Source organism: Propithecus coquereli, unplaced genomic scaffold (assembly GCF_000956105.1).
Source record: "Propithecus coquereli isolate 6110/MARCELLA unplaced genomic scaffold, Pcoq_1.0 Scaffold44, whole genome shotgun sequence".
NCBI lineage: Eukaryota > Metazoa > Chordata > Mammalia > Primates > Indriidae > Propithecus > Propithecus coquereli.
In genome coordinates this window covers 13,011,507-13,025,442 of record NW_012150174.1, presented here as the reverse complement: position 1 = coordinate 13,025,442, position 13,936 = coordinate 13,011,507, and the positions used below count along the sequence as shown (strand labels likewise).

The following is a 13,936-nucleotide window of genomic DNA, read 5'->3' as shown; positions in this document are numbered from 1 at the left end:
AGCTCAGTCTATTGACTGAGCTCTCCCAGTCTTAGTCAACAAATCTATTCTTTACCCTTCAACTTCCAGACAGCCTAGGAAAGGTCTTCAAAGAACAGTAAGGCTTAAGACACAAAAAAGCCAGAGCAAGTTTATTGAGCATCTCCCATGTTCCCAGCCCTGGCTATGGATTTCCTCAGTTAACCCACACGGCAGCCCTGTAAGACAGGAATTCTGCCATTTTCCAAATAAGGGATGTGATATTCAGAGATTAAATGACTCCCAGCTCTGAGTGGCAGGCCAGGATTTGAATCCAGCTCTACATGATTCCAAAGTCTATGCTATTAGCCCCATATACCCCAAGGTCCCACAAGACAACAGGTAGTTGGGGGAGTGGTTTGGTGTACATGATTCCAAAGATGGAGATGAAGACAGAGGGAAAAGATGAACCACTAGAAATGCTTAGTACAGGGACATCCCAAGTCTTGACCTGGTAGCTCACATTGATGTGCTGAGTCAGGATGTTGATGGACTACCAGTTGTCTCAGAGCCCAGAAGCAACAGCTACCTTTGTGCAGCCCGGAAGGCCTGGGCAGACTGAAGCTGCAGGAGCAGAAGCTATGGGTAAGCAAAGGAAGCTCATCTGTAGACAGATCAGAAGAGAGCAGAGATGCCAGGACAGAAAGGCCATGTGGCTTTTGACATGGAAAGAGAAGCCAAACCCAGAGGTGCTTTGAATTACAAACCATCTAGTTTTCATGACACCTAAGGTGATTCATGATTCCTAGACATCCCCATGTTCTCACAATAAACTCTTTATTCTTTATCTCGCCCAAGTGACTTTATGCATCCTGTAACCAAGAAGCCTTCAGAGGAGCAGGGCTGAGCCAGAGGTTTTATCACACCTTGTTCTTGGGATGGAGGAAGGGTAGTACCAGGTTATGGCTCATGCTCTTCAGACTTATGAGCCTCAAGTTCAAGTTCTGCCTCCCCTTTCAAGGGAGATTCAGAGGTCACCTGCGCTTGTAGAGACATGGCTGAAGCTTCAGGCCTGAGAGTTGAGCCTTGGGCCCTACCCGAGGGGGCCCAGTTTTTTGAAAATCAAATAAGAAGAAGTGGCTGTTTGTCAGGTCCTAGGGGCAGAAGAGATCCAGTGAGATCCAAATCCTCACCCCAATTCTTCAAAACACTTCCCTCCACATGCTGCCTCTACTCAGAAAGCTTCCCAGGGCTCCCCCTTGCATTGTGCTCTTGGGGAGCAAAATGTCTGTTCCTGTGCCTATGGCCTCCTTCCCAAACACCATTACCCTGAAAAGGGCCACACATGAGATTAAAAATAGGGATAGACTTGTTGGGGCCCTCACCTTGGAGATGACCTTGAAACCCAGCTTGGACACTGCCCCTAGAAAGACCCGAACATCCTCAAAGCGGCTGCTGACCTCAGCAACTTTCAGGAGACCCCTAAGAAGGGCAGAAAATCCTGTGTAAATACAGACACGTGTATGTTTATATACAATGCATCTGTGTCCTGGGGGCTCCTACCCTGGCTTCAGCACTCGATTTGCCTCCTCTAGGAAGTCTCTGATGTTGGTTCCCATGAGTGAAAGGCAAAACACAGCCACATCCACAGACTCATCCTCCAGAGGCACCTGTGGAGAATGGGGGTGTTGTATAAGGCATACCGTGTCAGAAGGAGAAAGCCAGCATTGAGTGCTAGGGCTGGACCCCAAGCAGGGAAGGGGATGGGGGAGAGGAAGGGCTAAAGAGATTAGCATATGGAGGTTGGGTCTAGAGTACAAGCCAGATTCATAGAGAGGTTTACCTGGGCCATGTCACACACAGTGACCCTGGGGTCCAGAGAGGCCAAATCAAAGCAGTGCACAGGATTCCGGATACTTGAAGCCAGGCGGCAATCCCCGCAGCCAAAGTCAGCTACCACTAGGGACGTAGGCCTAGGAGTGGAAGGGATGGGTTATACACCAGTCTGGTCTGAGCCCATGACTGACCCACATGGCTTCTCACAGTGCCCAACCCCCATTCACCGCTGGCGAAGATCCTTGGCAATGCGGTCCACTGGCTGCAGGGGCCACTTCTTCACTTGGCTCTGGAAACCACGGTGGTAAAGAAGAAAAGCCTCAGGGTCTTCCTGGAAGAGACGTTGTGCAGCACTGCTGGGCCCTAAGTACAGCTGTTCGTTGAGGTAGCGAAATCGGGCCCCATCCAGCCGCTGTGCCATGCGGGTTCGCAGAGCCCCAGCACGAGCCTCATGGCTGTCTGGCCTGTGGGAAGGAGGCACACCTGTCTCCTCTGTGGGGGCCTGGGCTGCAGTCTGCTCTGCCACCTGAGGTGGCCGAAACTTGTTATTGTGTCTCCGCTTGTTCTTCTGCCGGTTCCGCCACTGCCTGCGGCTCAGGGTATGAGGGGGTTTAGGGGAAGTGGACTCAAGGTTTGGCTTGGGTGGGTCCTTTGCAGCACTACTCTTCCAGGCTTTGGGACCTGCAGGAAGGAAGATGGAAAGATGTATTTGGAGCAAGATCTCCTAAATTCAGAGGCTTGGCAAGTCATCCTGGCCATACCCTTGTCCTTTAGACAGAGAGACAGAGATAAAAGTACTTCTTACTGACTAAGCACACCATTAGCCCCAATCCTAAGAATGGTAGGTAAGCTCTGCTATATGTAGAATCAGCTGACCCCCTACCACCCCCCAAGCACATCAGATAGTACCTGAATGGTTAACACTGTCCAGGTGCTGGGCTGGGTTTGAAGGGGCATGTTTCTGGTGTTTCCTCTTTTTGTTCTCTTCTTCAGCAGAGTCACTGCCAAGAAGAGCCCGTTTATGACACTTCTTCCTTTCCACTTCCCTTTCCTCAGAGGCACTCAGGCTCTGTTTTTGACATTTCTTCTTCCTTTTCTCCCCTACTTCAGCAGAGGCACTGGTAAACGATACCTTTTTGGGGCGTTTCTTTATCCTTTCCACCTCCTCCTCCTCAGAGTCATTGCTAGGTAGGCCAGGGGGTTGGTGGGAAAGAGATGCTGCTTCTAGGGCCCGTAATGTAGCTAGGAGCTGGCGGTGCTTGGAGCCCTAGGGGAAAACAAGGGATGAGAGCAGGGCTGAGAAGAATGGATGAGGCCTAGAGAATTAAGAACAGAGAAATGGGGACCTGATTCAAACACTGGAAGAGTCATCTGGATTCTTCCCAGTCAAATTAACTAGCTTGTTGTGAAGCCTGCCAGACTCAGATGAATTTTCCTGTCACTATCCCAACATTTGGGAGGCTGGAGGGCAGAGAAGCCACCTACCCCACTTTCTCCAATGTGCACATAAGGTAAAGGAGGTTCCCCCCAGAGGAATATGCTAAGGCCACAAGCAACAGGACCAAGACCAGAGACCAGGAGTTCCAACCCTCTCAGGCTTTTGTCTCCAGCCAATACCTTTCCATACGGGGTTTCTGAACATAGGAGGGGCATGATGACACATGTGTATGGAATGTTTCTAGCTGCAGTGTAGAGAACAAACTGAAGGGGAGAAGCTGCAGACAGAGAGACCAGTGGCCTGGATTATGGCAATGGGCTGAGAGGATGAAAAGGAGGGAGCAAAACAGGCAGATTCCATGTTGGAAGCCAACCAAAGGGTAGGAAAAACCTGAGGAAGTACAGAAGCACTCACATCTGCAGAGGCTCAAAGGAGAAGGTCTATTGTCCAGGAGGCTGCTTCTGGGTTGAAGCCCTATTGGGTGGTCGCAGACCAGGCACTTACCTTGGAGATTCTCAGTTCCCCACATCCTCCCTTGAACGGTAATACTGACAACTCTTTGCTGTCATCCACTCTCACTTTCTCCAATCCATTCCACACTGTAATTAATGACTTTTACAAAATACAAATCCGAAGAAACCATTCTTTCGCTAAAAAACATTTCATTAGCTTCTTTCTATCCTTAATATATACAAAACTTCTAATCTACCTCTTAAACTTGAACAGCATCCCCTCTCATTTACTCTGTGCTCCAACCACACAGAGCACTTTTTCGTGTGTGACTCTAACAGAACATGCTCTCTTGTCCCATGGCCTTTGCACGTGCTTTTCCTGTCTGAGGAACCCTCTTCAATTCCAACTTCTACTCAGCAACTCTCTCTCAGTTCCAATGTCACCTTCCTTTGGCAGTTAGTTCCTAGATCTTCAGATCAGGACTCGCCCCTAACAGTGCCACAGGTGCTCCTCCCCGCAGTACATACACACGGTGTGCCCCCAGCGGCGGCACCCACCAAGGTCCTCATCATGGCTTGAAACAGCTCCCACTGGCTTGCGGGACGACCCACCTTGTTTTGAGAGGCTGCTGCGGGCCGAGGCTGTGAGGTCACGGACCCTAGGCCCAAGGCTGCCGGGGCCGCCTCGGCCCACTCAGGCTCCTCGAACATGCGGGTGTGGAGGGCAGGGTCGCGGAGTCCGCACTCCTCTCCACGTGCAGAGCGTGTCTGGGAGCCAGAGCGTTCAGCCAGAGCGGAGCCGGAAACCAGAACGCTAGAACCGGAGGCGGCTAGAGCGGCCGGCGCGGCGTAGAGAACCATTGAGTTTAGACAGGAGTAGGCTAGAAGGGCAAAGGAGTGGGTAGGAAGGGAGGGAAAGCGGCCCGCGCTGGCCAGAGAGGGCCAGGGGCGGGGCGGGGCCGGGCGGCGGGCGCGGCCGGACGGGAGTTCCCCGGAGAAGGAGCCTTCAGCCCGAGTCCCGGTGAGTGCGAGGGAACTTGCGCCCTCCTGCCCAAGACTGGTCCCTGCCAACCCGTTACCCCTCACTCCACCTGAGTTCTGAGTAAGGAACGGGGGCCAACCCCGGGAGGACCCCCGATCCCCTCCCCCAGGGCATACAGAGCCTGAACCTCCTCCCTTCCCCCAGCTCTGTTCGGGGGTAGGGTCTCCGTGCCTGCTCTCTGACATCAGTTGAAGAGAGAACTACTTCTTAATCACCTCCTGCCCCGCCGGGACCCGCCTTTCCCTTGCGCCCAGAGGACACAGTCTGGGATCATCCTGCTGCCCTGAACTCCTTCACAGACTCCCACCCCCAACACTTCTCTCCAGTCTAGGACAAAGCCTGGGGTTCATTCTCCTTCCCTGGATCCCCCCATTCCCCTACCCCCAGTCCCCAGGCTTCCCCAATCCGGGGGACTCAGCGCCGGGACGCTGCTATGGACGACATTTTCACTCAGTGCCGGGAAGGCAATGCTGTTGCCGTGCGCCTGTGGCTGGACAACACGGAGAACGACCTCAACCAGGGGTGAGCTGAAGTAGCTGGTGGATGAGAGTAAGGGTAGAGATCTACTCCCCTCGGCTGCGTGGGGTGCTCTGGTGGGGGCGGCTGACTTTGCCATCTAGTGTGATGAGTGCTAAGCACAGCCTGTGGGGGGCAGAGGGTCTCCACAGAGGAAGCAGTGTGGAACTCTTCTTCAGCAGTCAAGATTCTGCTCAAATCTGCCTCCCTGAACTGCATGGGCAAAGGCTAGGAGGCAAGACACAGAGCGGAGAGTGCCACGAAATTGTCTGGAGTTCCCTATGGCTGGAAGATAGAAGATCTCTGTGGGCAGAAATATTGGGTACAAGTGGAAAAGGACAGACACTGGAGACGTGTGCAAGTGTCAGCCAGATCATGCAAGCACATTTAGGCTATAATAAGGTCTTTATTCTAAGAGCAAGGTTTTAAAGCTGTTTACTGATATGATGAAATTGTCCATTTGTTCAATATCATCTTGGATGCTTTGTGAAGAGCACGGGGGAAGGAGGCAATGACCTAGTCCATCCTAGAAGTGATGATGTTTTGCACTACAAATGGGGTAGATGAAAAAGAGAGAAGTGATCAGATTCCAGAAGTCTTTAGGATGAAGTATTGGGGGACTTAGTGTGGGAATTGAAGAAGGGCAAATATGACAACCAAGCTTCTGGCTTGGGCACTTGGATAGACGGTGGTTGCTTTTACTGAGATGGAGGAAGCTGAAGGAGGATGAGGTGTTCTGTTCCAGACATGTTAAAGTTAGGTGACAGTGCAGCAATGTGGAAATGTTGAGCAGGTTGTTGGTTATGCAGAGTTGCAGTTCAGGAGAGATCTGACTTGGAGACACAGATTTGGGAGCTATCAGCATATAGATGATACCTAAAGACATGGATGTGAAGGAGAGTACCTCAGAAAAGTGGAAGACAAGAGGGCAGGGGACAAGCTACGAGTTGAAGGAGAAACAGGAAAATGTGTAAGTAAAGCTTAGAGAAGAGAATGTTTTAATGAAGGGGGAATGGTCAATGGTAGTAAGGCTACTGTGAGGTCAAAGAACATGAATACTTTAAAGTAACCATTGAATTTACAATTAGGATATATTTGATGATCTCTGTAAGTGCTGTTTCAGAGGAATAACAGGTGAAACCAGACTATATTGAGTTCCTTCATTTAAGGGACTATACTGAACACCTCCTGTGCTGGGTGCTAGAGTCCCAGAATCAGACATAATCTCTGCCCTCAAGGCAGCAGTTGATGGCAGGTTGAAAAGTGAATGGGAGGTGAGGAAATACAGAAAGTGAATGTGGACAAGTTCTTTAAGGCTGGCTGAGATAGGAAGGCAAGAAAAGCAATAGTGATGGTGATTCAGGGTGGCGGATTTTGATTTTTTATTTTTTAACATTGGTAGAGTTTAGTTTTTAGGTTTGAGTGGTAAGGATCACCTGTCATCTTAGTGCAGGCTTTACGGGTTCCCATTAGACTCTGCACTATTTCTCCTTAATAATTTGCAGTTAGTTGTTCCATTTTTTATATAACTCTCAAAGAGTGCTCTGATAAAGACAATAAGCACTTTTACTATTTTGTTTGTGAGGAAATAGAGGCTTAGGCAGAGTTGTCCAGTGAGCTAGCATCTAGGAAGTTGCTGCCAAAAGGCAAAGGGTAGTATTAATGAAACTGGAAGGTTTTGGTGCTGGTTTGAGGGGTTAAGGTAAGGGGCTCCAAGCTGGCTATAGGCTAGATATGAAGAGCGGGTTAATTCCCTGCAGGTCTCCTTGAGAAAGAAGTCCAGGCCTTGAGGTGACAGGCAGCCTGACAGTGAACATATACTTTTGTACCCATACTTTTGCCCCAGGCTTTGGCCTGCTCTGGGGCCATAGGCACTACTAGAAGTTGATAAGGCAGGGCACAAATTAAAGGTCTCGGAGGCAAGATTGATTGATAAATGGGATGTAATTGCTTCCTGGGGATACCCTCCTCTGAGGAATTCTTTTGGCTATTTCTGTGTGAGCAGCTGAACGCAAGCTGTGGAAGGAAATGATTAAGTTAAAAGCCACACCCCTACCCCTTTTTGGCTGTGGGGGCATCTGGGTGTCCAGACCCCTGATCAGCTCCAGGCCTTTCCTAGAGCCCCCACAGGGGAAGTGACCGCAGCACTTAGGCATCCAGAGACTGCCTGCCTAGGCCATGGACCGCCCCCTGCTCCGCCCCTTGGATCTGCAGCCTGGGACTAGAGGGAATTTCCTTTTATGGCCCCAGGCTGTCAGGCAGGCCTAGTTCCAACTCAATTGTTTTGTTTTGTTTTGTTTTTAACAATTCTTTTACTTTATAAAATACACGTCTTTGGGAAAAGAAAAAAGTCGGGTATAGTTTTCATTCTGAAGCAGTCATTCTCATTTTCTTCTGTTTTCCATGCCAGGATTGCTAAGTAGGGGAATCCTGTTTTGTGTTGTGGTTTGTTATCTGCCTCATCAGTAATCAAAAGCATTTCACTTTTCAACATAAATCCTTCCAAAACATCATTTAAATTCCATTCCATTTTTAGATGTTATTTTCAGTTCCAGGGCCAAACAGTAAGCTTGCTTCCTCTCCCTTGAGCTGTGACCTTCCTTCTCCACGATACCCCATTAACATGCACTGAACACCCTCTGTCAATCCATTCCCTCAAGAAGTTTATAGTCTAACAGACAAGTACAGCCCAGATTTTTACAACCCTATGTGACAAGTGCTATAGCAGGGGGGATGTACAAGATGCAATGGAAAACAGAAAGGACCAACAGATGTTGCAGAAAGGGTACAGGGGCAACCAGGGGAAGAGTGCTATCACATTATTAATGAAATGAGGTGTCGGAGAAGGTGGTAAAGATAATGAATCTTATTATAAAGTTGTTGGGATATCTAGGTGGTTGGTTGGGTCTGAAGCTCAGGGAAAGGTCTGAATTGGACAGCTTTGGGAGTTGCTAGCATGAAGAAAGTCCTAGAGAGGTAAGCCTTCCCAGAGAGTATACAGAGTAACTATCAGTTTTTCAGGAACCAAAGCCTTTGCCCCATCCCACCTCCAGCTCAATGACCATTGCCCCTTCCTCAAAGGGACGATCATGGCTTCTCCCCCTTGCACTGGGCCTGCCGAGAGGGCCGCTCTGCTGTGGTTGAGATGCTGATCATGCGGGGGGCAAGGATCAATGTAATGAACCGTGGGGATGATACCCCCCTGCACCTGGCAGCCAGTCATGGACACCGTGATATTGTACAGAAGGTATGTATGAACCTCTGTCACCCAAATCACATACATGCCATGAGGTCAGTCACAGGCACTATAACATACAGTAGAAAGTATGTATACTCTTCTCCCTTTTGCCATTCCCTGACACCAGTATCTTATTTGGGACTGACTGTGCCTTCTGCCTCCTTTTTGTTTGGCCATGGGGCCCAGCTGTTGCAGTACAAAGCTGACATCAATGCAGTGAATGAGCACGGGAATGTGCCCCTGCACTATGCCTGTTTTTGGGGCCAAGACCAGGTGGCAGAGGTGAGTACTCAGTCTCTGAGTCTTAGGATGGGTAGGAAGCAAAGTCTGAGCCTGAGTGGGAGATTTTGGAACCCTCAACCCATCCTGTCAGTACTACTATGTGACACTCACAGGATTGTGTACTGCATGTGTGTGTTCATGGTTGGTTGACTGCCAGGGAAGTACCAGGGGCCCTCATCACAACCACCTTTTCATTCCAGGACCTGGTGGCAAATGGAGCCCTTGTCAGCATCTGTAACAAGTATGGAGAGATGCCTGTGGACAAAGCCAAGGCACCTCTCAGAGAGCTTCTCCGAGGTCCATCCCCTGCTCCCCAGCTTGTGTTCTCATTCCTCCCCTGCCTGATTTCTCTCTCCAGTTCCTCCATACCACAGCTCAGGCCGAAACTGGTTTTTTTGTTTTTTGTTTGTTTGGGTTTTTTTTGGAGACAGTCTCCCTCCGTCACCCTGGGTAGAGTACGGTGGTATCATCCTAGCTCACTGCAAACTCAAACTCCTGAGCTTAAGCAATCCTCCTGCCTAAGCCTCCCGAGTAGCTGGGACTACAGGCGCACACCACGACACTCAGCTAATTTTCTATTTTTAGTAGAGACGGGGTCTCACTGTTGCTCAGGCTGCTCTTCAATTCCTGGGCTCAAGCAATCCTCCCGCGTAAGCCTCCTCCCAGAGTGTTAGGATTACAGGAGTAAGCCACTGCACCCAGCTCTGAGACTGTTTTTCTTTCCCAGAGCGGGCAGAGAAGATGGGCCAGAATCTCAACCGTATTCCATACAAGGACACATTCTGGAAGGGGACCACTCGCACTCGGCCCCGTGAGTCACTGTTGCTGGGAGGAGGGGTTGTAGAAAGGAATAATTCTGGGCTCCTGGGGCTGGGTTAGGGTGAAGCTGGGTACCTGACCTGCGTACTCTCTCAGGAAATGGAACTCTGAATAAACACTCCGGCATTGACTTCAAACAACTCAACTTCCTGGCAAAGCTCAATGAAAATCACTCTGGAGAGGTGACCCCCTGCTCTTCTTGCCCTCCCTCCCTAAACCCCTATAAATTACCTGCTCTGCACCTGCTTTTTAAGTTTTTCTTTCAGTTAGTGGGCAAGGAATTGGTGGCCTTAGTTCAAGCCTCCTAATCCTACCTGTCCTTCAGCTGTGGAAGGGCCGCTGGCAGGGGAATGACATTGTCATTAAGGTGCTGAAGGTTCGAGACTGGAGTACAAGGAAGAGCAGGGACTTCAATGAGGAGTGTCCCCGGCTCAGGTAGGGCAAGGCCCAAACTGGAAGCTGCTAGTTCCAAGGAACCCTGAATAACACTGAGACGGGAGATCTTTTATGCTGGATGTTAGCCATTCTCTCCCTCTCCCAGGATTTTCTCGCATCCAAATGTGCTCCCGGTGTTAGGGGCCTGCCAATCTCCACCTGCTCCTCACCCAACCCTAATCACACACTGGATGCCATATGGATCCCTCTACAATGTACTACATGAAGGCACCAGTGAGTAGGGATGCTGAATCTCATTGGGGAGGGGATGGGAGAAAGGGTTCCTAAGCCTCTCTGAACTATTTGACTCTTACCTTCCTAGATTTTGTCGTGGACCAGAGCCAGGCTGTGAAGTTTGCTTTGGATATGGCAAGGGGCATGGCCTTCCTTCACACGTTAGAGCCCCTCATCCCACGACATGCACTTAATAGCCGTAGTGTAATGGTAAGGCCACAAGTTCATTTCTGGCTTAGGCCCCAAAAGCCCTTGGCTTATCTAGGACTTACCTCCTTCCACATATCCATCTTCTCTTGCTCAGATTGATGAGGATATGACTGCCCGAATCAGCATGGCAGACGTCAAGTTCTCTTTCCAGTGCCCAGGGCGCATGTATGCACCTGCCTGGGTAGCCCCTGAAGGTGGGTGAAGGCATTGTGTTGGGAAGTAGAGCAGGACCAGCTCAGTAGTAGTGCAGGGGGCAGACACAGAACAGGCCAGGTAGCCAAAACAGACAAGCCCTATCCTTCCAGCTCTGCAGAAGAAGCCTGAAGACACAAACAGACGGTCGGCAGACATGTGGAGTTTTGCAGTGCTTCTGTGGGAACTGGTGACACGGGAAGTACCCTTTGCTGACCTCTCCAATATGGAGATTGGAATGAAGGTGAGAGCAGAACTGCATACACTCGTGTTGGGGGAAAACTGGCGTTGGTGACAATAATTATAGTGGGCCTGGGTTCCTCCCACATTTGTTCGGATATATAGTTATATAGTAATTCTGTCCCAAGGACCAGAGTCTTCTCCTTACATGACAGACTTAAATTCTGAGGCTCACTTTTTCCTTGTATTCACAGGTGGCACTGGAAGGCCTTCGGCCTACTATCCCACCGGGCATTTCTCCCCATGTGTGTAAGCTCATGAAGATCTGCATGAATGAAGACCCTGCTAAGCGACCCAAATTTGACATGATTGTGCCTATCCTGGAGAAGATGCAGGACAAGTAGGACTGGAAGGTCCTTGCCTAAACTCCAGAGATGTCAGGACATGGTTGGGGGAGTGCACCTCCCCAAAGCAGCAGGCTTCTGGTTGCCTCCCCTGCCTCCAGTCATGGTACTACCCCAGCCATGGGGCCCATCCCCTGCCCCCATCCCTTACACTGTGGCCCCAAAAGGGCCTGGGCTCAGAGCTTTGTCACTTGCCACACGGTGTCTCCCAACATGGGAGGGATCAGCCCCGCCTGTCACAATAAAGTTTATTATGAAAACAGGCTGGTGTGGGGACATGGGGACAGACAAGTACATTTAGGTTGGGTGGCTCAGGTGAAGTAGTGCGGCTTCTTCACATTGATGCCATACTCGCTGAGGGCAGGGGTCAAGTCTTCCATGGTTAGAGTGTACTTGCGGTCCTGAGGGAAGAGGGAAGAACACCAACTGAGCACAGGAATCCCAGGCTTCGATCCCAGATGGGTGACCCTGAGTAGGTCTTATACCTCCCCTAGGACTTAGTTTCCCCAAAGGGGTTTCAGGATAAGTTGAGACTCCACTGCTGTGGAGGAGAATCACTGACTCAGTAAGCCTCCCCTCACACCTTGCTCTTGCTCCGGGAGCTGCCAGAGGCTGTGCCCTTCATTTTGCAGTGCTGTAGGGCATCGTTGGCAATATCTGAGATGAATTTCTGGGCAGCTAGGGAGATGAGTCGAATTCTAGAGAGAAAAAAATGGTATGAGGAGATGGACAATTCCTGCATAAACACCCAAAGCTCTAACCTGCCCTGGGTTTACTCACATGCGTGGGTCTGAGGCCTCAAAGCCAGCACGGTTCAGGTAGTAACCAGTCACTGCATCAGGGATCTGAGAAATCAATTAGACAACTGTCAGTGTTAGCCCTATGCCCTGCTGAGCTGAGACTGAGAGGAGGGTGAGGGAAATGGAGGATAAGCTTAGTTATCAGGAAGCTCACAGCTTGGGTGGGCAGAGGGGTGAAAAAAATCACAAGACCTAGTAGGGAAGCAAATATAAGACGAAGACGCTAAAAACCACGGAGATGTGGCTCAAAGTTGGCATGACAGCAGGCTAGATGGCCTTGTTCAGGCAGGAAGCCCACCGTAGGCGTGTAATCCTCAAGCTGCATTAAGAAGTCCACCAGAGGCGTGCTGGACACCACTGGCTTCACGTCTCCGTTGGCCGCGCTCGGCAGTACGTAAACCCCGTTAGACATGGGCCCCTCTGGGGGCGCCGCGCCGCCCGCCGACACCGGAGCTAAAGGAGAACCAGCAAACTGAGATACGGAGGTGGAAGGTGCAGGACCCCAGCTAGGTCCGCCTTACACCCTCTGCCCTCACCCGCCGCTGGGCCCAGTCCAGGGCGCTTCCCTCACCCTCACCCTCACCGGTCCCGGCCCTCACCCGCCCCGCGCCGCTCGGCTGGCTCCCCGGCCCGCGCCGCCAAGGGTCCCGTGCCCCCAGCCGTGGCTCCAGTCCCAGGTCCCCCTGCTGTCCCCGCGGGGCTGGCCTTGTTCTCTGCGGCGGTACTGGCGGGCAGCGCGGTGGGAGCTGACACCGGGGGCGCTGGGCCCGGGGCCGAAGCGGCGGAGGCCGGCGCCGGTTCAGGGTCCGCGCCGGAGCCGCTGCAGCTCATCGGGCCGGTGGGAGAGGCGGCGAACAGAGCCGCTTCCGCTTCCGCCCACGTTACGCACACCCGGGTGACGTCACACGCTCCTTGACTCGCCCCGCCTGTCCCAACGTTAGCGCTCTTGTTCCTCCTTCCCGCCTCCTGTGGGTGCCAGTCGGCCAGTTGGATGAAACAGACTGAAGGGCGGAGACCAAGCCCTGAGGAACTGCGCTGCGGTCACCATTCCACCCTCCTGCAGTGCTCCTTGGGGATTCCGCCGGGGTGGGTACGTCTGGGACTCCTCTGCGGGTCTGGGACACCTCATTCAGCCTGATGCTCAAAAGACCTTGCTTTGGGGCTCATCGGTCCGACATGCCTTGAATACGGATTGCCTACCAGGCTGCATTCTTTCTAGTTCCCTTATTTACCCTTTTAAGGGTTCATAGTTGATTCGGAAAGCCCCCCTCCCTACCAGCTGCCCCGAGAGGTGAGGGTAGCAGAAGGGCTGCACACAGGATGGAGGAGGCAGGATTTCGGCCTGAGTAGACAACATGCAAAAATCACAGCGAGTGAAAGGCGTGAGGTTTTCCATTCAGACATTTATTTAATTCTTATTTGCCAACTCTTGAGCTAGGGCCTGGGAATACAAAGTTAAGTAGGACAAGATTCTAGTCCTCTAGGCACCAACGGTCTTGGAAATGGAGGCAAACAAGTAAACTGGCAATTTCAATACTACATTGTCATTACAAATGCTAGAGGTAGGTACAGGGTGTGCAGTGCAAGGGAGTATGGGAACTAACATCTGCTGCCTACTTCCAAGTGTCAGGTACTCTACCAGCATTATTATGAAAGGCAGGTATTGATATTCCCACTTAACTGATGAGGAAACAGGCTCAGGGAGATAAACTTACTTGCCCAAGGCTCGCTCCTAGTCTATATCAGAACAGAGATTCAAAGAGGTTTGGTTTTGAAAATCTAGGATTTTTCTGCCACATCTAAATCAATTAATCTCAGGGAATCAAAACGTTCACAAGAGAAGATGACTTTTCAATTAAGTCTTGAAAGAATCCTGGAAATCAACCAAGCAGTTGTATCA

General features: G+C 51.0%; 3 protein-coding genes across 4 annotated transcripts; 1 reads left to right on the top strand and 2 right to left on the bottom strand.

Annotated features, from left to right (window-relative positions):
* Positions 1-770: 770 nt before the first annotated feature.
* Positions 771-4,528, bottom strand: RRP8 (ribosomal RNA processing 8, methyltransferase, homolog (yeast)). The gene is made up of 7 exons (XM_012654342.1): positions 4,297-4,528; positions 2,704-3,061; positions 2,022-2,475; positions 1,802-1,931; positions 1,522-1,628; positions 1,344-1,440; positions 771-1,112 (listed from the first exon to the last, which is right to left on the bottom strand). Exons 1-7 carry the CDS (start codon positions 4,393-4,395, stop codon positions 993-995), a joined length of 1,365 nt encoding a protein of 454 aa, XP_012509796.1. The 5' UTR covers positions 4,396-4,528; the 3' UTR covers positions 771-992.
* A 69-nt stretch (positions 4,529-4,597) lies between these two features.
* ILK (integrin-linked kinase) lies at positions 4,598-11,499 on the top strand. Of its 2 annotated transcripts, none has more exons than XM_012654339.1 (13): positions 4,598-4,705; positions 5,114-5,248; positions 8,324-8,489; positions 8,667-8,762; positions 8,963-9,059; positions 9,490-9,573; positions 9,678-9,763; positions 9,907-10,016; positions 10,123-10,250; positions 10,339-10,460; positions 10,555-10,654; positions 10,766-10,896; positions 11,087-11,499. In XM_012654339.1, the coding sequence occupies exons 2-13, from the start codon at positions 5,160-5,162 to the stop codon at positions 11,234-11,236; spliced, it is 1,359 nt and encodes a 452-aa protein (XP_012509793.1). In that variant the 5' UTR covers positions 4,598-4,705; positions 5,114-5,159; the 3' UTR covers positions 11,237-11,499. The 2 variants fall into 2 exon arrangements, with proteins under 2 accessions (XP_012509793.1, XP_012509794.1); XM_012654340.1 differs by having other exon boundaries at positions 4,646-4,705; positions 5,053-5,248.
* Positions 11,451-12,911, bottom strand: TAF10 (TAF10 RNA polymerase II, TATA box binding protein (TBP)-associated factor, 30kDa). Its single transcript, XM_012654341.1, has 5 exons — positions 12,636-12,911; positions 12,335-12,489; positions 12,017-12,081; positions 11,820-11,934; positions 11,451-11,637 (listed from the first exon to the last, which is right to left on the bottom strand). Exons 1-5 carry the CDS (start codon positions 12,865-12,867, stop codon positions 11,548-11,550), a joined length of 657 nt encoding a protein of 218 aa, XP_012509795.1. The 5' UTR covers positions 12,868-12,911; the 3' UTR covers positions 11,451-11,547.
* Between the last annotated feature and the right edge of the window lie 1,025 nt (positions 12,912-13,936).